Source organism: Myotis nattereri (assembly GCF_964212035.1).
Source record: "Myotis nattereri genome assembly, chromosome: 1".
Taxonomy (NCBI): domain Eukaryota; kingdom Metazoa; phylum Chordata; class Mammalia; order Chiroptera; family Vespertilionidae; genus Myotis; species Myotis nattereri.
In genome coordinates, this window is record NC_138075.1 from 20,711,308 (window position 1) to 20,735,595 (window position 24,288).

The following is a 24,288-nucleotide window of genomic DNA, read 5'->3' on the forward strand; positions in this document are numbered from 1 at the left end:
TTACTTCTCTTGCTGATCATTCTCAACATTCTCATACGTTCCCTTGCTTTACAAAACTTTCACCCAACACATGGATCAGGTTCCCTGGCATTAATGCCAAAGACAGAACAGATTCCTGGTGTCCTGACCACTGCTATGAGCAAAGAGAAAATTAATCAAGCATGCACCAGCGACTACCTCCCACTATTGACATTCCACCAGAAATCTTGGAGGAATATTTTACATCGCCCTTCTCCTCAAGCCAAAGGGCAAAAACTTGTGGTTCATGGGCCAAACCATTTGTGTGTGTGCACGCATGTGTGTGCATGTGTGTGCACATGTGTGTATGTGTGTATTTATATATGCATATAGAGATAGAAAGATGCTATGAGCTGATGTTTTTATTTTTTAAATCCAATTCTGGGCTTCTCTTGAAGACCTGGTGACATTGGGCATGCGTTCTTGCATGGCAGCAATCAGCTGGAGCAGAGTAGAGGCTGTTGCCTATGACAAGCTTTCTGCTCTCCACTTTGCCACAGTTCCCACCATTCCCTACTGTTTCTCTTACACTAGGATTTTTCTTAGGATGGGATCTGCTCCTTGATGATACCTATTAGGCCCCTGAAGACATTTGAGTCTTCAACACCTACTCCAAGTTCAGTTTCAAGGGAAATTATTTGGTAACCCAACCCAGAATGTGCAATCCCCAAATTAACAAGAAAAGGGGAAGGGAGGTCAAAACACACTAGACACTTAAACACAGGCTGAAAAAAATCAGATTAGAAAAAAAGCTGACCACAGCTGGCTGCTGAATAACTCCTTTGGTCAGCCACTTTGGGGTAAAGTCACATTTGTTTTTGGCTCAATGTAACCCAATGGTCTTGTCAGTGTGGTGCTTATCATTGTAGCCTAAATATGCTGTGAATTTCACAATTCTTCCCAATGCAAGTTTACTGCTTCATGATAGCTTTAAACAATGACGGAATCTGAGGCACTCTTTTCTCTGACAAGCTGCTAAGAATAAATCCAAAGACCTTTCCACTTTTATTCTGGGGAAATCAGCGACCATTTCTCTCTGTCACTTGTACACACAGGCCAAGCGAGGCCTGGGTGGAGGAAGGGACTGGAGCCAGAACATCTGGCCTCACTCCATGACCCCTGGGGGCTCCTTTGCTCAGTAGGTTGGGGTGATAAGGGTAGCGGCAAGAGGCAGAGGTTGGTATACAACTCTGGACAAAGTACTGATCTAAGGGTGGTGTGGGTGACAGATGGCCAAGACTCGGCCTCTGTCTTTTAGGGAGGTGGGGGGGGGGGTGACTGAAACACATGAGTAATTCTGTTTCAAGGCAGCTTGGCATAGGTACTTTATAACAGAAGCACAAAGTCAGGTGGACCTAGGAGGCTTGGGTCTTAAAGGATGACCCAAGATCGTCCCTGGGTCCAAGAGGGGCCATATAGTGTGGTTAGGGGCTCAGATTCTGGGTTTCTTTTCCATTTATTAGCCATCTGACTTCAGTTATTAACCTCTCTCCAGCTTATTCTACTTATCCATACAGCAAGGCTAATGCCATCACCTACCTCGTAAAATGGTTGTAAGGACTCAGTGTGACAAGGCACCTGAGCACATGGCACAGTGAATGGCACATGGGAAATAATCAGGGTCAGCAACAGCAGCCAGAGAAAGTAAATAAGATCCCTGTGTGCAAAGCCTAAAGCCACGGAACACATCTATCTTATGGGATGCTTTAGGTGATTAGAGAAATAAAACGGGAGATGGAGTGAGTGTGGAGAGGAGGAAGGGAAACTGACTCTGATGTGATCTCAGAGAAGCCATGGGAGGAGGGACAGGTGACACAGCTCCATGTGCTTCGGAAAGGTTGAGTCCTGGGCAAATGAGGTGCCTTTGCCTATGAGGACATCCTGGCAGCCTCGGGTTGAGCAGAGTAGAGAAGTGGGGGTTACAGCCAGATGTACCCTTTCAGTTATTGCTCTTCCTCGTCCCCCTTTCTCACCTCCTTTCAAAAGGTACCAAGCTCAAGTTGGGGAAAGGGTCCCCACGACAGATTTCTGAGAATGAACCCAGCCATGATTCGCATAAAAGGAGCAGTCAGTCAACTAACCCAAAGTGAAAGGACTGATCTGCTTCTGAAGTAAAAGTCCACAGACTAGTCATCAAATCAGCATGCTCAATAACCTGTCAACCCCTCTTTCTTCAACATCCTCACGCCAGAATTCACATTTCCTACTTCTCTTATCAGCCAATCTTGGCAGGAAGCAGGAGCACCCAGCTCTGCAGACATGGGGGCTGCAGAGTCAGGCAGGAAGAGGGGCGAACCAATCCAGATACATATTTATAATGTATCAATTAACTTCTCCTTTCTCTCCTGAACAGCTAATCCAATTTGAGCTGGCGATCCAGGTGCTCTGGGCTCAGGTCTCTGACAGCTTTGATTAGGAATGGATGAGTGAGCTGTGCTACCCAAGGTAGGAAGTGCCGAAAGGCATATCAGGGCATTAGAGCAGCCCGCCTGCTCAGTGCCTCTCCTTTCTCCCCCATCACACACACACACACACACACACACACACACACACACACACACACACTGCCTACCTGGCAAATGGTGCGCTCTGTGAGTTCAAATCCAGTATTATCTCTTTCTCCTTACGATGCATTGCCTCTCCTGTGTTCTTCTACAATCTCAGTCCCACCAATCTTAGCTCATCACCACATCAGAAAATTTCCACTCCCCAAAATACAGGCAAAAAATAAGTATCCCCAGATTTTACATTAGATAATATTTCAAGCTATTCACCAACCCTCTACTCTTTCTTATGTAGCATCCTTCCCTCACTGATGTTATCCCCAAATTCAGCAGTAATGGAAACAATGGTACATCATTTCACATCTCCCTGTTCCCTCCATTACGTTTATTGGGAAGGATTAGTAGAATATTCTGCATTAAGTAGACTGTATCTTTCTCACACTGCACAACCACTTTCAGAGTCCCCCATTCCTTCAAGAACCAGGACATCATAATAGATATGGCTCCTGGATTTAACAGGAATTGGGCCAACTGGGAACCATCCCCAAACATCCAACATGAAGTTCACTGAAGGAAAATGATAGCATTGGCTTTGGGTTTTTTGTTTTGTTTTTTAGTTGTTAAAAGCACTAAGTTATCATTTGGACTATATTCATCAGAATCAACAATTCCCCTTGGATACATGAATATTTCAGAAGGCAGATTGATTATTATAATGATAAAAATAAAATGATCACTACCTTTACTTCTACCTACAGAAATGAAGTGGAAGGTCCAATTAAGTAGAGGAAGCATGGTGTCCACCATGGAGGAGGCAAGAGAGAGAGAGAGAGCAGCGAGAGTAAAACATCAGGACACTGCAAACACACAAAGAAATGTAACACACATAACAAAACCCCACAACTGTAACAGCAACAGCACAACATTCTGAGAAGGCAGCACAAAACAAATCCATAATGTGATGCTTAAACAAGCCATAACAGTGGGACCTGCTTCCATCTGTGGCATGTTTAAGCTTTCTCCCATTAGTATCCCTTGTCCCATCCTTGGAAACAGGACCACGTTTACATGCACAAGCACTGCACAGCCACATGTATGTGAAATCCCACACCACATGTATGTGAAATCGCACACACTTAACCAATCTAAAATTGGCCAGGGAAAGTCTCAGAGAAACTGAGTTCTGCTGTATTTTCCCAACATTAACAGGATCATGAGGATCAAGAGTGTAACATACATGTATGGAGGGTGCACACACAACATATGTCAGTATTTCCACACATATTTATGTACATCAAAAACAAAGTCTGGAGATTCCAAGGGTACCAGACAGAAATCTCTTTCATGTTGAAGGGATAAGGACAAGGAAAGGAGTATTGGTGGGAAGTAGAATTTGTTTCTTAGTTAACCATCACAGGGCGAGCACAGACAAGAGGCTAGGAAATGGTGGGGGGGGGGGAATTAGAGGAGGAGGAAAGTAGTTAAAGGACCTTCTAAAAAGCAGATTAAACTGCCAGATTGCAACTTAAAATCTCAGAGGCACTACCCACCCAGAAGAATTCTGCTTCCTTTCGTGAAAGCCTTTCAAAGGGGAATTCACAATATTCGTGTCTGTCACTATTTTACTGCCTAAAGACTCTTTTCCTAGAAGATACCTGACTTAACCCCCCGACTATGTGCACCTGGCTGTGCCTGAGTTCTTTACTCATGCACACATCAATCTGGGTGCCCAAGAGAAGCTCAGTAGTGAATGGAAATCAGGCAAGGTTTGCAATAGAAGTTCTCCACATGCTTTTCATACCATCGTTGGGAGTTAGCCCTCCAAAATACCTGTGCTGCATTAGTGGGTCTGAAACAAGCCTAGCTAAGGTTAAAGAAGTCCCCACCAGCCTGTCCCATCTGCCTAGACTCCATCCTATGGCATCAGCCATAAGAAGCACTCAGACTCTAAGCCACTATAAAAGCTGGGAGGACCCCTAAAGGGCAACTGGGATCACCTGTGAGAGAATATAAAAGGGGTCTTCTCATCAGGACTCTGAGGGCCTACTTTTTCTAGTGTAACTTATCAAAATTGGGCCAGAGAATTCCAGCAATTCATAGAGCTCAGATCCACCCACTTGGTAGAGTTGTGCTTAACTTTCTCAAACTGCCTGGCCATTAGGTCAACTTCAGTAAATCCCCCACTCATACCCATTTCATAGTGACCTGCTATTGGTAGATAACTTTGCCTTATAGGCAGGTAACGTCACCTACAAGAACAGAGAGGCTTCATGCCATCCTCTTCCAGAGCTCCATGTAACACCTGAAAATTCACGTGACCTTCTCCCTCCAGCTCTGCTCTTTGACACCTGCTCTATACCAGACAGTGTCTTCATTGAAAGTCCAGAGTCCACATCATGGATCTTGCTCTGGTCTGGAGGATACACTTGTATTGGGAAAGTGTGCTTCCTTCTCAACCTGCCTTATCATTTAGGATGCCCTCCACTGCCCACCTCTGCAGCTACTGGACACCATAAAATTTTTTTCTCAGCCCTGGGTGGTTCCTTGATCTGATCGGACTCTCCTTTGTGGCAGCACTATCTGATGGATCCAATGTAAGGAAGTAAGGGTGGGAGGAAAGGTAGAGAAACCCTTCAGTGCTGCCCCACCTTTGTTAAGAGATGAAGAAAAACAGAACAAGGAAGTATCCTTCCTTCCCCTTTTCTTTGGTCCTCCAAAATGGGCACTGAGCCCCATGTGTATTTGAGGTGGGTGAGGGGGATAGAAAAGAGATTAAAGTATAGTCTTTCTGTGTCAGGGCAAGGCAGGTAGCCCAATCTTGCAATCATCCCAAGTCTCAGAAGGAACACAATGGTGGCAATTGAACAGCAAAGGAAAAGACAATTTTAAGTAGGCTTAGTTCTCAAATCCTGATTTAGGCTGATAATGTGGAAAATTTTTATTTAGGAGAAAAAGGCTTCATTCACAGCCCACCCTGTGCTTCGCTGAGCTGAATTTCCTGCACAGTTCATTCCCTGCATATTTGAATATTTTAGGTTGCAGATGCTGAATTCACAGATCTTTATATGCAGTTTTCTTCAGGGTGTATAATGAGTTAGAATCCTGCCACGAGGACATTAGCATGTTCTCTTGGTGGTTTTTGCTTTTATACAAAACCGAAAACAGTCAACCCCCAAGGGCTGCCTTTCACCACGAGGGGCTGAAAGTCATTACAAAGGGCAGTGGGGATAGAGGGGAAGGCAGAAAGCAAACCTTACTCAAGGTGGAATTCTGGGAGAAGCCCAGCTCCTCCCCCCCAACCCCAGCATGGGGCGTGGGGAGGAGCAGGAGGAAGTTAACCGCTCTGCTGCTCTGAAATTAGCTTCATTCACCCCCATTACCGACACCGTCATGCCTTGTTTCATGCTTCCCTCTCAGAGGCAGCCCTGCAGGGCCAGCGCCCCGGTGACAAATGTGCAGAATGGCAAAGCCAAGGAGACGATGGGGGTGGGAAACCAGGATGCATCTGGAAAAGTGCTCCCACCACAAGGGGCTCTGCTGCCAGCCTGGCCCAGGATGGGAAGAGCAAGCAGCAAATGGCCTGCAGCGATGATGAGGGTCCGATCCACCAGCCAAAGGCACAAAGGCAAGCGATTGGGGCAGCTGTAGCACTACAAGCAAAACACACCTACCTTGTTCACTCATCATGAGATGGGAGAGGCCTTGAGGAAAGAGAAGACGGGAAAGGGGGAGTTGGAGAGGGGAAGGAGAAGGAAAAAAGAAAGAAGACAAAGTTAGAATTCCGAATGCAATGCAATGCAATCTTCTCTTAATTCTTGAGTGGAGGGAGGGGTGGCACACACACTCCAGAGCATGCAGAGGGACTAAGGCCCGCCTTCCCGCTGCTGGGCAGAAAGGCCGGCTCTGCAGCCTAAGACAGGCTTCCCTTTGCTGAGCTGTTCTGGGCCTCATTCACGAGAACTCCCACACTGCTTCCTGCCATAGGCAGGATCTGAGATAAATCTATTAACGCTGAGGTCCCTTGGCAAAGAGACTCCAGATGCCAGGCAAAATAGGTTTCTTTCTTTTAAATTACTTTTAATAGTAATACATGGTCACTGTAGAAACTTTGGAAAATTCAGAAAAGAAAAACATTAGTTATAATCTCACCATCCAGAGATAACCATCCAACTTTTTTTCATTTGAGATGCAGTATCCTTTTCTATAAAAACTGAATGATACTGAACACACCAAATGAGCTCCTGCTTGCAAGAGCTGCATAGACAACAGGAAACAATGTTCTTCTGTTCCCTACTGCCCTCTTCTTAGCTCAGTGACAGCCACACCCTCCTCTGCTTCTCCACCACCATCTTCTCCTGGAAAGTCCCTCACCCGTGATCAGGGAGGTCCAGCCCAGCACTGAATGGGTTAAAGAGGGACCACAATCCCAATACACAAAGAGCACAACCTCTGGCTATGTTCTCACAGAAGTCAAACAAGGTTTTTAAGAGCTCATTACTTCAAGGGAAGTACAAGCTCTGATAAATCAGTTACAAGAAAAGATTTCCAACTAGTAATCAACTGTACCAGTTAGCTGCTCATCCATGGCTTTTATTATTACTGGAGATATTTGACAAAATCCAGATCACCCCAGAGAACCTTTACCCAGAGTGAAATTTAGGGATATATGGGATTAATAAAGGAGAAAAATCTCTGAATTATGGAAATCTCTAAATGTTTTTGGAGATTACTAGCGATTTAGAAAAGTAATCAGAGGCAAAATATGGGTCAAGCAACTGACTTTTAAAAGATCAATGGTATATTAAATACATAGATAGATACATATGCCATAAATGTCATGGAGTCTATTTTTTTAAACAAATTTTATTAAACTATAACCATATTTTAAGTGCATATTTCTGGCATTCATTTCTCAAGCCCTAGGATTAATATCCATGGAAAAATGGAATCATGCCAAAGCAAGTCATTCTCATGATTTGTTTTGTTTGTAAAAAATTAATTTTTGGTCTTTTATTTGGAGGGGATAGTAGAGAGAGAGAACAATGGGCCCTGGATTTGGCTAAGGGAAACTTTGGCAGAAGTCACCATTTCAAAAATGTCTGATATTTTTGGACCAAGCCATCGCCTTCAGCATCCAGACCAAGAGTACTAAGGGAGAGGGTCTGGAAAGGCAGGTGGAGTATGTAGAAAGGTGAAGGGGAACAGAATAGGTATGTAAATTCGGTAGGTGACTATCCACAGGAGGGTTGTAAACATTGAGAAATGAGAATAAGGAAGATTCAAGGAGATACCTAAGAGTGAAACAGAAAGTTAAAAATGTAGGAAGAATAATATTGTATTATAGACTTGAAACTTAAATGTTCTCACCACAAAAAGAAATCATAATTATGGGATGGGATGGAGGTATTAGCTAATGCTATGGTGGTAATCAGTTTGCAGTTTATAAATGTATGAAACCAGCACGTATACCTTAAACTTGCATGGTGTAACATGTTAATTTTATCTCAATAAAGCTGTAAGATTAATATTCTTTTAATTTAAAAATGAAAGGACAAACATTTTGTACCTGTGAGTAAAGATGATTGGCAGCTGGGAGAAGGAGTGAGTAGAAGAGAGGTGGTGGATTAGTCTTTATCTGACCTAAATAGATATTTCAGAAATTTACCAAATGAAGAGTAAGCAGGACACTTGGTAGTCAGAGAGTAGACAAAGCCCTGGAGAAGCTCCTACAGTGGGGTCCCATTTAGGGGCTACACATGTGCTTCTTTAAAGTAGTATTTCCCAAAGTGTATTTTACTAGCCACCTTCATCAAACACATGGGGATGCTTACTAACAGTGAAGATCTAGGCCACACCCCAAATCTAATGAATCAGAATCTTGGGGAGGAGGTGGGGGAAAAATCTGAATGTGAAATGGCTTGCCTAAGTGATTGCCATACTTACTAGAACTTGAGAGAGCTACCCCTTGAAGTGGCATATAATTCAAATTTTGTTAAAGTAAATTTTATGATAAATGCAGTATTGGATAAAGAGGCATTGGATATTTAATGGAACCCTGCAGTGGATCCTTTTGCAAAAGGAAGAATCCTTTTAAAATGCAAATAACCCACCACCTGTGTCTTTAAAATTCAAATATGTACTTAGCAGGTTTTATTAAGCTACATATGTAGTGGCAGCATTGCAACTGGAATAAAATGTTCATATTCTTCAACTTATAAAAATCTTAAATAGAAATATTAGGCCAAGAATGCAGATCAGGGATCCTGATGTCAAAACTCTGGTGTTGCAGGCAATAAAGCAAAAAAGAACATGAAGAGGAATATACAGCAGGAATACATGGAAAACAGCATGAGGGAGCAGAGAAATCGAGTAACCATAACACAGCTTGAGTTTTATTTTGCTTTTTGAGAAGGGAATTTTATTCCACTTTCAAGAGTTTTTACATCGCCCTGGCTAATTTGACTCAATGGATAGAATGTCGGCCTGTGGACCAAAGGGTCCCAGGTTCGATTCCAGTCAAGGGCATGTACCTTAGTTGCGGGCACATCCCCAGTAGGGGGTGTGCAGGAGGCAGCTGATCCATGTTTCTAACTCTCTATCCCTCTCCCTTCCTCTCTGTAAAAATTCAATAAAATATATTTTTTTTAAAAAAGAGTTTTTACATCAATATCATCTCATGTACAAATTCATCAATTTGACCTATCCTCATAGCTGTGGGTTTAAGAACTGGAAACCAAGAATTCTAGAGACTCCAGGTCTTTTCTAAAATTCTGTTGCTAGCCCCCTTCTATTCCAAAACACTTTTAAAAAAAATAATTGCAAAAAATTAGAAAGCAACCGAAGTATCTTCTATCTAAATGTCATACCCTAGCTGGATCTAGGGGCCATTCTGGATCTCAAGATGTCTGCTGTTTTTTACCCTTCTCCTCACTCTTTCCAGAGCTATATTCCACCCCTCTGTGTCTGTCTATTTGTGTGGTGCACAGATTCTCAGGGTACATATAAGAACAAGAGGAGGAAAAGCTCACCAGTAGGTAAGACATACAAAGTTGAAATTGCCTTAGAACAGACTGTAAATCATATGTAAAGTTTATACAAAATATACCTATGGCCTTCTAAATTGCATGATATCCTTGGGGAAGCCCCCATGGAGCTAGTTGCTTTTGCATCTTGGGAGAATGGAAATGGCTATGAAAGCAAAGCCATTTGTAAGCGGCTGTGGCCATTATGAAGCCTGTCATGGTAATGACTAATGCAGAGAATAGGAGCCATTTACTGAAACAGGAAAGAGGAAGATGCAATGTTCAGGGCCAGGCCAGAAGGTGAAGGCCTTCATCATGTAAGCTAATACTGTCTCCCCCTCAAATCTATACTATCCCACCCACCTCAGATAATTTTCAATCCATCCTTCCTTCACTCTGGCTGGGAAATGGGGGAAAGTATTTCAAGGGAGGAAGAAAGTCACTCATGAGGAAAATATAGATTCAGGGGTAAAAAAAAAAAAAAAAAATCAAGTTATCTGCCAAAGCTTTTCTTTCATCCACTCTCAGGGTAACTTTTATGCCAGTATAAAATCTACATATATCATCTCTTTCTCCACATTGAAATAGAGAAATTAAATGTCACTAATTACAGCAAGTGCCAAGTGCCAATGTTGAATTCTTATGAAGCCACAAGGACTTTTGAAAAGAGTAATTATGAAAAATCAGAAGGTAATGAAAACATTCATTCTGGAGGAACTAAGGGGCTAGTGAGGGTGATAGAGGGTGGAGCCTGAGAAAGAGAGAAGCCACAAGTAACCACTTCTGTAGGGTGACCGGGAATTTGGAAAAGAGAGAAGGGAGAAGAAGAAACACATATCTTAGCATTTTAAGCAAATAAAAGAGAGGGAATTCAGTTAACTTGGCAAGAATTCTAACAGTAATAATATTTGTTGACTGTGTACTATAGGCAAGGCATGGCTATGTGTCATCTCATTAAACATCACTCTATGGGATAGACATTGCTATAATTTCCATTTTACAGATAAGCAAAGCAAGGCTTAGAGCCAAAGTCACACTATTAGTAAGGGGTGAAGTGAGGATTCTAAGCCAACAGATGGGCTCTCCAGGCTGTGATGGTAACCATGACACTAGCTATTCTGTCTAATTTGGTGCTGGTAGAGAAGGAAAGACACGTGTCTTAGAGAATTCAGGAGCAGAAATAGTGTCTGGACATCAATTTGACTTCATCCCTGACCCTGGTGGAGCATGATATGAGGAGCACTTGGGGAATGCTTCTTCTAAACAGCCACCATCTTCCCCACCTCAATTTCCATCCCCAGATTCTACTAAAACATAAAGCTTTTCTTTTCCTTCCCTAGGTCATTTCTTGAGGTTATTAAGGCACTTTCCTCATGAAATGGAAATCTGAATACAAGACACACTCAGGCTCCTCAATCATTGTCATTGTCCTGTGTGTGAGACCATTAGGAAGCCAATGGAGATCTGTCTCCAATGATAGGGGTGATGCAGGGACATGAGAGTAAAGGAAGGACAGAGACATGCAGTCACAGTGTGGGAAGTTGGTTGTTGAGGGCAGGAGGGAAGGCACAGGTGATGGGGTGGGATTGGGGAGAAGAATGCTTGAAGGGAAGAGGTGGGGTCCTCTACCTCTTCCACAATTATGCCTCAGACCAGCCCTTCCCAGGCAATTCCCCAACCTTCATTGTGAACTTTGGTCTCCTTGTTCTACCAGGGGTTCATCAGTAGCTTGCAGGGGAGCCTGAGCTTGTTCAACATTTTGATCAATAACTTGCCTGAGAACACTCATGGCGTGCTGTCTTATTATGATGAACTAAAGCTGAGGGGAATAGTTAATTTGTTAGATATCAGAATCAGGGTCCAAAAGAATGTGAATAGGCAAAAGTGAAATTTAATTTAAAGGAAAAATGTAAACTCCAGCACTTAAGTAAAACACCCTCAAGTCCCCGCAAATAAAAAGAAGTCAACAGTTCCATCTCTTCTCAGCACTGACTCTACTAAACCTAGGGTTTTTGGTATAGAGAATGGTGTAATGTATTAGGAGGGGCATGAACCAGGTGAGGTGCGTCCAAAGAATAATCAGAATGGTAAGGACTCCAAAGCAGGTCACATGCTGAATGGCTGAAGGAAGTGCTACACACAGACCAAATAAGAAGGAGTTAGATAAGGACATGAGAGCTGCCATTAAGCATTTTAAAAATTGCACCTGCGAGACAAAGGAGCAAACACATTCTGCAAGAATAGTAGGTCCACAGAAGAGATTCAGAGTGGGGTTTTGGAAGATAACTACCAAAATTCCAATCCAACCTGAAGACTCTATGCTTCTATGAAGTATCTTGCTCTCCAATGAGGTCAAATAGCTATATGAAACATCTGATATTTGACTGGTTTTTACCTACAAAATGAGCATTTTACATGGTTCAAACTAATACCACCCATAAAAGGGTAGGCACTAAAGAAAGCTTCAATGAATCACCTAATGCCAATTGTGAGCGCCACTCGGGAAGATCACCTGTTTACATATGTGATTTTGGCTTTTCTACAAGTCTTGCACAGTACTGGGGTTGAATTGAATATTTGAAATGATTATGATGATGGTTTCCAGAAAAGAGTCCGTTGCTAATCCTCCAAGACAGGTGCTACCCAGGTCCAGCCTCTAGGTTTGCCCTTCCATGATGCCACCATGTTTCATCCTCACCTCTAAGCCCTAACAGCCCAGGGGCTGGACTGAACAGAAAGTATTTCTTCCAGTGTCACCCATGAAGCAGCAACAGATTCTGTGTGGCATAATCACAGGGTAGAGGAAAGTGTTGGCAGCATCTTCCCAATCTATTCCACCTCTTTAGAGGGGGAAGAGGGTTTTCTCACATGGGAATAGCATAAAAGGAAGAGAGATGAAGGTAGTCATGCTTGTTACTCAAAGGGTTAAAGGATCAGAATTATGACTTTTAGAAAAATCTTCCCAAAGAAGAAGTCTTTGATCTGCAACTTGTCATGAACTTCTCTAAAATAGCTCTTCAATCACTAATGACATGAAGCAGGAAGAAACACCTGATGTGCTAGATGAAAGAACTATACCCTAATAGATCATGGCATGCTGGATTTTAAAAATCCAGGGCTGAATTGAACAAAATCAAAGAATGATCCCAAGTTTAAATCAAATAAGCCATTGATTACACAGTGCAGGAAGGGTAGAGGATAGCTTAGCAGCAGTTCAACATAATACTATAGTCATTTTAAAAAAAAAAGCTAAGGTGCTTGCTATCATCATTAATAGATGTAGGGAGCCTAGAAAAAAGGGAGTAATGAAACCACTCTGTAATGAACTGGTTGGGACATATCCACTATACCATATGTGATGTGGGCATCCTTCTTTGGAACGAATGCCCCCAAAAAGGTCATTTTTAGAGAACAATGGCCTGGGTTATAAAAAACTAAAACCTTTGTACAGAATGCCTAAAGAAACTGGAGATGCTTTAAGCTTTAGAAAAGAAAATCCTTAAAGACAAAAGCCCTGTCTTCAAACACTGGGAGTGTAATTAGATCTATTCTGTGTCTCCAAGGGCTGGAAGCAATACAGGTGGTGAAAGCTATAGTGACTCAGAATAATGAAGAACTTATGAACACTCAGTGCTGTTACAATGGAACGGAATGGCTAAAGGAGTAATGTGTTGTTCATCACTAAAGGGGTTCAAGCCAAATCTAAATAAACTCTTATAGGAGAGATTCAGAAATTAGATACACAGAGAGCCTTGACAAACTTTTGGGTCCTTTCCATTCCTGAAATGCTGATTTTAACAACAAAGCTTCATGAGCACATATAATATGGCAGGTGGTGGGGATGCAGGCATAGAAAAATTGTCAAAGAATAAGACATTCCCTGTCCTTCAGCAGCTCACAGTGGCCAATGAGGAGCATGTGGGGAATAATATGTAGTTGACTATAGTGTATTATGATGATGGCTCTACCAGTCCCATGCCCTCAGTGCCATAAGAGCCCAGACAAAGAGATCATTTATCCCAACCTGCCTTAATGTATGTAGGGTATAAAATAATGGTCAAGGCTGAAACTTTCCAGTCCTTTCACCTTTGGGCTCACTTTTCTTTAAAACAGTGGTTCTCTAACTTTGGTCATATTGGAATCCCCTGGGATGTCATTCATTAGCCCTCCAGGTGATCTGGCTGCTTACCAGAGTTTGCAAAAACAATGCTCTCAATAATCTAAACCCTGGATTTAAATCCCATCTCTCTCTCTCTCTCTCTTATTAGCTGTGGGATTCTGAGCAAGTTAACTTTCCTGTGCCTCTTTCCTATAAAATAGCTTCCTCCAACTTGTAAACTACCTTCTCAGCATAACCATGATAATCACCAGAAGCCACATATGGAAAGCATTTAGCACAGTTCATGGCACATGGGAAGGGCTTTTCGAGCTTGTGGTCCTTGCTGTCATTATTAGGAGACTGTAAATCTAGGCCCTCTCTCCACCTCACCCCCCTCCTCTCGCCAACACCAGCACTAGCAGCTTCCACGCCAGGCATCCTCAGATACCTCTCACCATGGTCAGAGTCCCCACAAGGGCACCCACTGTCCTTAGCTCTCAATTGCATTCCATCCCCTCATCCCAAATTCTTTCCAGACCTCCGTAGGCAGGTCTACAGATGGGGAGGGGCTCCGTGGTTGCCATAAGTAAGCTGTGTGATTTAGCTGAGTTATCTGGAAGTTCCATGGCCTCAGTTTCCCCTCCTGTGCAAGGGAAAAATGGGTCTAGAACAGTTTCTCTTAGGTCTCACCAGTGGCATTTTGAGCAACACATCTTTGAATGAGACCCTCCTCCACATTCTAGCATTCATTGACCCTTCCTACTAAATTCCGCCAATGCCCCCTCATCATTGGAGCAACAAATCAGTCCCTACACATTTGACAGGGCCGGGGCGGGTCAGTACTATTCCACTGAGACTATAGGATAACTCTAATGATTTTTTTCCAGCTCCATCTCTGACCTTGCCCTCTGGAACTGGGAAACAGAATGGAATCATAAGCAGCATCCCAGTTAAGTCTGCCTTTCCAAGACAGTAAAGCAAGAGATTTTAGAAGACCCTAGAAAAAGGTGCCAAGGCCCAGCTATCTGCTTCCTTGAGTTAGCCAAAGCTGGAGGCAGGCTGGGAGCAGAAAAGAAAATCCTTAAAGACACAATTCCTTTACTCACATTTCCTCAAGAACTGCTATGGGAGCCCAGGGGGTCTTCCCAGGCCCCAGCCTGGAAATTGGCTGGAAGCTGAGCCCAGCCCAAGGCCCCTTTCCAATCCAGTGGTGCACAGCAATGTGGATTTCCCTACAGCCCATACCCCTCACTGAGCCATGAGAAATGAGTTAGCGGGCTGGACTTGGCCTGGGAGTCCAACTTGTGGGCCCTGCCCTATTCTAAACTATCTTGCCTCTTGCAACCTAAACTTGTATTTGGAAAGGGCCTGGACAGTGACTGGCGCAGAAAGTGGTCAATAAATGATCATTCCCTTTCCCTTACCTAATCTCTTTCTCCCTCCTACATCCCATCAACCCAGAAAGTGGATACTTCATGCTGTGCCCAGCAAAACCAGGAACTGGACTTTAGCAAGGTGGACTGCACCTTCCTCAGTACACACAGCCCTGTTGGCTCCAGAGCCAGGGAGATGCTGGGAATTTCAGGTGAGTGTGTCTTAAACATTAATGTGCATCCCCTGGGGGTCTGTCTGGGTGAGGCCTGAGATTCTGCTATTCTAACAAGTTCCTGGGTGAGTCGATGCTGCTTGGTGGGTAAGTCACCTCTGAGCAGCAAGTGTCCAGGGCAAAGCCTTTGTGCCCATAAATACAAGCCAGACGAGTGAGATGCTGCGTCCAGACTTTGGGTTTAGAAGTGTCCCTTAGGCTGGACTGAGTGGCCCCTTGGAAACAGGGCAGGGGTGAGGACAAACAATTAGTCCTTTCTCCAAGGACAGCCTGAGACTACTTAAACTGAAGGGGGCAGAGATCAAGAGTGGGCAGAGGAAGGCTGAAGCAAAGGCAGTCCAGACTCTCAGCAACGCAGACTTCCTCTGGGCCCTGGCAGACAAGAGCCCCTCCTCCCTCGCTTGCCAGGCTCTGATGGACTGAAGCAAGAGGCCTATTTCCTCATCGGGCCTCTGAATAACTAGGGCACTTCCACAAGGTCACAGTTGTTCATTTAAATTCCAGCTCTAATCAGCAGGCAGAGCCTGAGAAATCATCCCTTCTGAGGAGAGGCTGTCATAGAGGCATCATAAACAGCCCCTCCCAGCTGGAGAGAAGCTGAGGGGTAGGAAAGGAGTCTCATAGCCGCAGGCCCCTGCACTGTTCCCTGCCTCCAAATCCCTCCTCTCATCAAACTCCCACCCCTACCTCCAACAGCTTCCTCTCCCCTTGGCTGAGAATTCTGGAACACTTGGGAAGAGAGGAGAGGCCTGAGGGCAGGGCACAGCACAGCAGAGCTGGGACTGTCCCCTCCTGCCCCACAGGCAGCCCAGGGAGACCAGTGACAAGTCCCAATGGGCCAGAGGTGTGGGAGGAGGGCCAGACCGTAGACCCTTCCAGACCACAAATGGATGCCACGGCCTTGGAAATGTTTTCCCCTCCCCAGGCCTCAGTTTCCTCCACTGAGAAGTCAGAGAGAGGCACTCCTTAGACAGGCCACCCTCTGAGCCCAACATACCTTGTGACTCTAAGGAGCCACACTTTCTGCTCAACCAACACTTCTGAGGTCCTACTATGTGGTACGCACCATGTGAAGAGCTTGGAATGCAAATGTGGGTGAGAGGCGCCCTCAGCTCGGCCCTGGAAATGCCAGGGTTTCAAAGAGAAAGAGCACAGGCTCTGGAAGCAGACCAGCCTGAGGTCGTGGTCTTGTACCAGTAGCTGACGACAGTGGGCAGTGACTGACCCTCTTTGAATCTCCTTTCCTCACCTGTAGAGAGGATGGCAATGCCTACCCAAAGGAGTGAATATGAAAGGTCAAATCAGAGGATGCGCGGGAGACGGCAAAGCTGGGTGCCCCTCTCGAACTGCAGGTCAGCACACCACAAGTGCCTACTGCTACTTCGTGATTCCGCACCTCCTTCCCAGAGGCTGGACGGAGGGGCTGTGTATTTTCCCACATGAAAGTCCAGTGACATATTGCCTGCCTTCTTCTCCTGGGTGTCCAGGGTACTCTCTCCAAGTCCCCAGCCCACCTCCTAGAGCAGTGATGGCGAACCTTTTGAGCTCGGCGTGTCAGCATTTTGAAAAACCCTAACTTAACTCTGGTGCCGTGTCACATATAGAAATTTTTTGATATTTGCAACCATAGTAAAACAAAGGTTTATATTTTTGATATTTATTTTATATATATAAATGCCATTTAACAAAGAAAAATCAACCAAAAAAATGAGTTCGCGTGTCACCTCTGACATGCGTATCATAGGTTCGCCATCACTGTCCTAGACCTTGGGAAAAGTGTTGCCTGCCAGGCCCCATCTCTGATTGTGTTTTACAGTAGCATTCCCTCTAACCAATCTCTTCAACATTTAAAATTAATCAATCATCCCCTTATAGTCTTCCAGTGGCCCCTGGGTAAACAGTTACATTAGCTCATAAAATCCCAAATCTGTCTTCCTAAGTGAAGAAGGAAACAGCAGAGCACCACTGAGGGCTTCTTGTTTTAGAGCCACAGTGCTGCTCGCTCCAGGAGGCCTGGCAAGCAGCTTGGAGAGGTTGGAGGCTGCCCCCTAACCTCAACCAGTGTGAGGCAGCTCAGGCTGCCTCCTGCCACATCCAGGGCCACAATGGAAGGCTCTGAACTCATGATTTGCTTCAGGCTCAGAAACAACAAAAAAGCAAGGGGTCAGTGGGTGGCAGGATTCGCAGTCAGCTCTTGAAACCTCAAGGGCAGAAGGAAGAGTATAACTTAGAATTAGACTGGAATCTCCTCTTGGCTGTCTGCTCAGTAGCTCAGTGACATCAGCACATCACTGAAAAGCCAGGCCTCGACTTCCTCCGAAGAAAAATAGAGCACAGGTGACATACCTCAGAGGGTGGTTAGGAGAATAAAATGAGATGATGGCCATGAAATTGGAATGGTGCCTTTTATAGATGCTTTTATCTAAGGCAGGCTCACCACTGACCTCTGCCCTTTTGAAGAGACGGAGGGGAACCCATGGGTCCACAGCATTTCATCCACCAGGCTGTTTCACCCACAACCAATACGGTGCCTTTATGAGAATTAGAAAAAGGTGCCCTGTGGTCAGAGGCAGCCCCATGGGCACAGGCTTGGCAAGAGGAATGCAGGCTGGATGTCAGCCCCCACAAGTCTACGTGGGGACCCTGGGATGCATCTCTGCTGGGAACCAGGAAGAGAAGGCATTAAGGCAAGTGGCACTTTTACAAACAGCACTTGAAGTGTTGGCCTTACTCCCTCACCTCCTTGCAGTATCCCAGAAAACCTCATCTTAATGCTTGGGACTTAATGCTTGGGACTGCACTGATCACCCACCACCTGGTACAATATATATGTGATATACACATACTATACATAATATGTATCTATGTGTGTGTATATGAATACATATAGGGTCAGTAAAAGTAAGTTCACAGTTGTTGGTATAGAAAATAATAGAACAATTAACAAATAATAATGCAAGAATAAACTCTGTATTTCTCATATGCACAACTTTATATATAATTTCTTATTTCATTGTCTGTCCCCACCTAGGATAAAAGATCCATGAGGACAGGGAGCCTTCTGTTTGTTCACTCTTTTGTCCCTAATACTAGGAAAAGTGCCTGGTATATAGCAGGTTATCAATAAAAATTTGCTGAGTGAGAGATTAACTAAAATATTATCAAGCAGAAAGAGAGAATTTAATGGTATCTTCCTGGAAAATGCTGTTTTGTGCTTTGGTTCAAACTATTATTTTCGAAGGGGTGGGGTGTAGACAGAAGATAAAAGATGGGAAAACCCTGTGGACTAGCTTGGGATGACTCTACTATACTATTCTCCTATGTTGCATAATATCTCATACAAGTTAATGATAAGAAACTCTTCCTAAGTGTGATTGATTATTTTAGATACTCAAAAAATAATTAAGGATAACTTTATTTGGAAAGAGGTCTGCTAATAATGAAAATGTCACACTACCTCTAAGCAAAAATAAATAGACCCATTAGGAAATACTTACCAGATCTTCAATCCCTGAGAATTTTCAGTGACATGACCCAGTGTGTTCCAGTGGAGGGTGTGTGGGCTTTGGAGTCAGAAAGTCCTAAGTTCAAATCCCATTGCTACCACTGATGGGTCCTATGACCTCGGGCAACCTGCTTAACCTGTTGGGTCCTAAATTTCCTTCACCTTTAAATGGATGTAACAATATCTATCTTGTATTGATATCATAAGAATTAAATGTTGAAAGGACTAAACAAGAAAACATATGTGGAATTATCTTTAAAAAAAAACAAAAAAGATGATACTCCCTTCTCATTTGGTAGGGTTATTCCTCTTAACTCAAAGTAATAGCCAGTTTAGAATCATCTCCAAACCAGTCTAAATCATTTGACACTTCTTATCTATAAATGGTTGTATCTTCTCATATGAATCTGTGTTCTGTGTATGTCTGTGTACGTATGTAGTTGTAATCTACACACATGAGGCTTAAAATTAGGACACTGGCTGATTATGCATTTAAAAAGAGAAATGCATAATTATCATAAGGATGGTTCCTCCATTAGTTCATTGACAAAAAAAAAAATCTAGTGTGTTTGTTGTTGTTTTCTACAGTGAGCATGTATTAGTTGCATAACCAAAAATAATTTGCTAATTTCATTGTGGAAAAGCCATTAGTTAGAATAAAAAGAAAGAAACCTTCTTACATCCACATCATATTTTCCATGCTGAGTATGTGCTATCTTCAACTGTCAATCACATGAAGCCATAGAAGATAAATAGATTTATGGAGGACAAAGTAAAATGTTCATTAAATTGAAGAATACATATCTTAAGAACATCTTTTAAAAATATTTTCAATAAATGCCCACTTTCCACTTTTTTGATTCATCCAGAAATATTAATCAGAAGTAAATGATAGCATAAGCATGGGAACCACATTCCTTTGGTTTCAAAACCAATACAAATCCATCAATTCAAGGCATTTCTTCTAATTCTAAATCAATAAAAATGCAATGTATTTAGACTTCAGTTCTGCTTAGCATCCCCAGGAAAGTGTCTCACTCAGGGTCAAACATGCACAATCTGGCAGAAGGGGATGTGCACGGCAGCTATGCAGACACAGAGACTCACCTGGACCTTGACTGACATCTGTGGCAGCATTTTCAACAAGAGAGAAAGGAAGAGGAGACAAGGAGAGAGAAAAAGGAAGAAGAAGGTTAGAGCACACACACACACACACAATGCAATGTGCCCTTGCATGACTATCAAGTTCATGCAAGACCCCAAAGGTGCTCAACTTCTGAGTACCTAGTTCTACCTTCACCCAAAATCCACCCATGCAAGCTGAGGGGCTAGGCTCCCTTTTCACTGTGCATGTAGCAAGAGAGGTGAGCTTCACATCTGTCCGGAAGCACAACATCCTGGAATCAGATACGGCTCCAAAGAGCCAAGCAGACTGGAATCCTGCAAGAATATCAGTTAAAATATTCCGGGTAATTTCTGCATACCAACATCCAAGCAAATCCTCCGTCCTTCCAGTTACAGAACACTGGACATGAAGTCAAGCGAGGTTTCCCAGTAGAGATAAAAAAAAATAGTAATAAATCACTCCCTTGAGGAATAAGGAAAAGATGCATAAGAATTAAGAGCAAGTTGCAGCATTGTTCATCACAGAGGACTGAAGGATACAAGACCACAAAACATTCATAATTTCCTCCCCAGCATCCCCAATGACCGTTCTTCATCACAGACAGTTGTGTGTGTGCAAGAGATTGTGTGTTGAGTAGGTCATTTGCCAGACAAATTAAAATTCTGCCTCCCCCTTTAATTTTTCTCCTGGCTTTCACCCCATCATTAATGACAGAAATTGCCACTTGAAATCACTTTTGATATCTACAAATAGACATCCAGCCCTGGGAAGGGTGATATTTGAATTAAGCCAATGAACTTTCAAAAATGAAAAACAGTTCACTTTCATCATCTCCATAAATACAATCTCCTCCTTCTATCCTCAAATGTAAAACTGAATCATGCAAAAAAAAACAAAACAAAAAAAAAACAAAAAAAAAAAACACTGAACTAAGAGCAGCCCAAAGCATAGTTAAAACCCCTGAGCCCCGACATTGAGGATACACTATAGCCACAAAGAAGGAACTGGGGGCTACTTCAGCAAACCAGTGGCCATCCAGGCAATCCTGAATGACTCACTTAAAATCATTAAAGGGTGGGTCTGGGATATCCATAGACATTATCTGTTTTAAGTCTTTTGTGTGAATATGGAGGGTGAAAAAGGTTGAGAGACTTGCCCAAGGTTACCCAACTAGTTCAAGGACAGAGCCTAGAAAAGAACTTATATGTCTTGAATCCCACCCAGTTCAACTTTCATTTCACTGAAACCCAAGTCCCTCAAGGTCATATGGAACCCAAATTCAGTTTGCAAGCTCAATGAGCACCCTGAAACCATAAGGTATCTGAGTGATTGCCTCCTGGCTACCCCATGAGAGGGTCATGAGTTATCCTATGTGCCTCTAACTTGCTGCCATCAGATTTGTAAAGTTCCAGCAAGTTCCTTAGGGTTCTTGCCCCAGAAAAATCCAGGCACTGACCTGACAGAGCTATGTCTCAGCATCTAGGAGGGGCATCTCCATAACAACAGCTGAGCATTCCTCCAGCCCACACCCTGTATTCCTAGAAGCTGTATCTGCCCAAAGAGACTTTTAGAGAGCTCTGGATCATTCCTCAGAGCCACACCCCCTTTCAGGATCTCTGGTGAGTTGTTAGATTTAGGGGTGGAGAGGCAGCAGGGAGGAAGAAAAGTGGCAAAATAAAGAAGTGGGAAGAGAAAACATTCTGTGTAAATAACTAAGTAGGGCCATTAACTGTGCCTGATAGATTGCCTACAATAGCAGTCCTTAAGATACCCCTTCATTAAACAGGCTATCAAACCATTTGCACGTGGTTGAGTTCAGTGGTGGGAGTATCAACACCAATGTTCATAGATACATGCTCTTTCAGGGCACCAAGACCCAAGAGAGACAGGATACCTTAGAACTCCAAAGTTCTTTTAAACTAAATTGTCCATTTGGGCATTGTGGTTACAATCCTAAATTTTGGAGACAAACAGGTCTCAGTTCAAATCTCAGCATGCTTAGATGGCCTTGGGCCAAACATTGAACTCTCTCTGAGTCCTTTTCCTCAGCTATAAAATGGGAAGATAGCAGAGCCTCCCTCATGGCATTGTTATGAAAATTAAATAAGATTAAATACTTGTAAAGCACTTAACTCAGTACAAGGCAAACACTGCATAAATGTTAGTTTCTCTGATTATTATCATTTTGAATTACCACAGACAGAATTACCAAAAATGTTGACCAGATGGCTCCCTGGAAATGTCAAGAGACCACAGGAATTGAGCTGTATTTACTTTGGTGAACCCAAAATTTGGGTTCAACTCTTCTACTTGTAAGTGAAGATCTTTATTCCAGCCTCCCACCCCCTGGGAGGGGGGGGGGGGGGAGGGGGGGGCGCGCAAGAGGGAGTCAACAGGTTCTGGGTGAGCAAAAGCAAGAGACGAAACAGATTCCTTTCTCAAATCAAACCTTAATTTGGGCCAGTTCTAATCTTGTGCATTAAAAAACCAGCATCTCTTCTTGCCAAAGAGAGCCAATAAGGTCACCAAGAAAACTGCCTTTAACAGGGGGCCAGAGTCCAAATCCAGCTCCTGGCTGTGCCACCATCCCAGAGGCAGGTCTGAGCATTATGTTCAATTTGGGAAGCACAGAGGCCCCCTGGTCCAAGAAGTAGTGAGTTACCTGAATCTCTGCATTCTAATTAACAGAATGAAATTACAGAGGTAGGAGTAGAATGAGGAGGAGGATGGGCAGAGAGAGGGTAAGGATCAGAACTTCACCAGTATCCATTGGCTATATTGTCTGACCAGCATCCTTTTCCCCTTCTTTTTATAGCAAGCCCCAGTTTTCTTCTGGGGAACAACCTTTACTACCCTTAACCCATATGGCTTGGTAGAGATGACCCCCCCATCCCCACCTTAGCTCCAAGGGTAGGCATGTGACTCAGACAAGGTCATGGGAATCTAGAGCTGGATTGCCAGGATTTAGGCGGTATGACTTTATGCCAGTTACCTAAGCTCTCTGTATTTCAGTTTCCTTATCCATAAACTGGGTGTGATAATAGTTCCTACCTTAATGCCGAAACCGGTTTGGCTCAGTGGATAGAGCGTCGGCCTGCGGACTGAAGGGTCCCAGGTTCGATTCCGGTCAAGGGCATGTACCTGGGTTGCGGGCATATCCCCAGTGGGAGGTGTGCAGGAGGCAGCTGATTGATGTTTCTCTCTCACCGATGTTTCTAACTCTCTATCTCTCTCCCTTTCTCTCTGTAAAAAATCAATAAAATATATTTTAAAAAAAAATAGTTCCTACCTTAAGATTGTTGTAAGGCAGCGGTTCTCAACCTGTGGGTCGCGACCCCTTTGGGGGTCGAACGACCCTTTCACAAGGGTTGCCTTAAGACCATCAGAAAACACATATATAATTACATATTGTTTTTGTGATTAATCTCTATACTTTAATTATGTTCAATTTGTAACAATGAAATTGGGGGTCAGCACAACATGAGGAACTGTATTAAAGGGTCGCAGCATTAGGAAGGTTGAGAACCACTGTTGTAAGGGCTTAGAACACTACCTAGCATATGAAAAGCCCTCAGTCAATGTTGGCTGGTAATTTGATTACCTTCCTATAGGGGAGAACAAGAGTATTAAAACAACAATAACAACAACCCTCACACAGTAAGGAAGTCTGTCCTAGGATGTAGCTGTGGTTGTTCTGACTCCACACCTTGAGGCCTCCCATTCCCAAGGCAATCATCCCCAGAGCGCCCTCTGTCTGTGGTTGATATTGATATACAACCTGGGGTCTCTGTATGGGGGAACAACATTGAGCCCCAAAACTGGAGAGATGAAAACTTTAAGTAGATAGGTGAGAGAGAGAGAGAGAGAGAGAGAGAGAGAGAGAGAGAGAAATAGATGATATAGATAAAGATATACAGATACAGATACAGATATAGATATAGATATATGAATATCAATTTTAAATAGATTAAAAAGTGGGGACAAATTGCAGAGGAAGAGGCAGTTGACAACCACATGTGATTGATCCAGGGGAGGTGGCATCCTCAGCCTTGCCAGCCTCCCCAGCTCCCTCCTGCTATTTTATTTTCTCACACTGCTGGGCCTGTGGTTTTCCAGAGCACCACTGCATTTAAATCTATATTCTATTTTCTCTCCTAGAAAATAGGTCAGAACCAAGGCAGAGTTCACCAGGTGGGGTCCCAGAAGGTTTGGCTGGGCCTTGCCTGCAGGAAGCAGCCACCCCATGCTCCCCAAAGCTCCTCCAGGGGAACAGGGGGCTGTGGAAGCAGCAAGTGGGGAAATCTCGGACTCCTTCCTCTTGAGATGATCTAGTCCAAATGAAGGGTGACATGGGAAGGCTCCCCAGGCTAAGCTATACTCTGCAACTGCAACAGCAGCAGGTGGAGGG

At 43.6% G+C, this 24,288-nt stretch overlaps 1 protein-coding gene across 10 annotated transcripts in view; it reads right to left on the bottom strand.

The window, feature by feature from the left end:
• NRXN3 (neurexin 3) overlaps window positions 1-24,288 on the bottom strand; it is a gene marked incomplete at its 5' end in the record, with an annotated part of 1,486,708 nt that overhangs the window by 1,431,265 nt on the left and 31,155 nt on the right. For all 10 annotated transcript variants that reach the window (XM_081083746.1, XM_081083745.1, XM_081083748.1 and 7 more), the window contains 2 exons: window positions 6,194-6,223; window positions 19,862-19,879. In XM_081083746.1, the coding sequence (XP_080939872.1) occupies window positions 6,194-6,223; window positions 19,862-19,879 (48 nt within the window). The remainder of the gene's footprint in view (window positions 1-6,193; window positions 6,224-19,861; window positions 19,880-24,288) is intronic.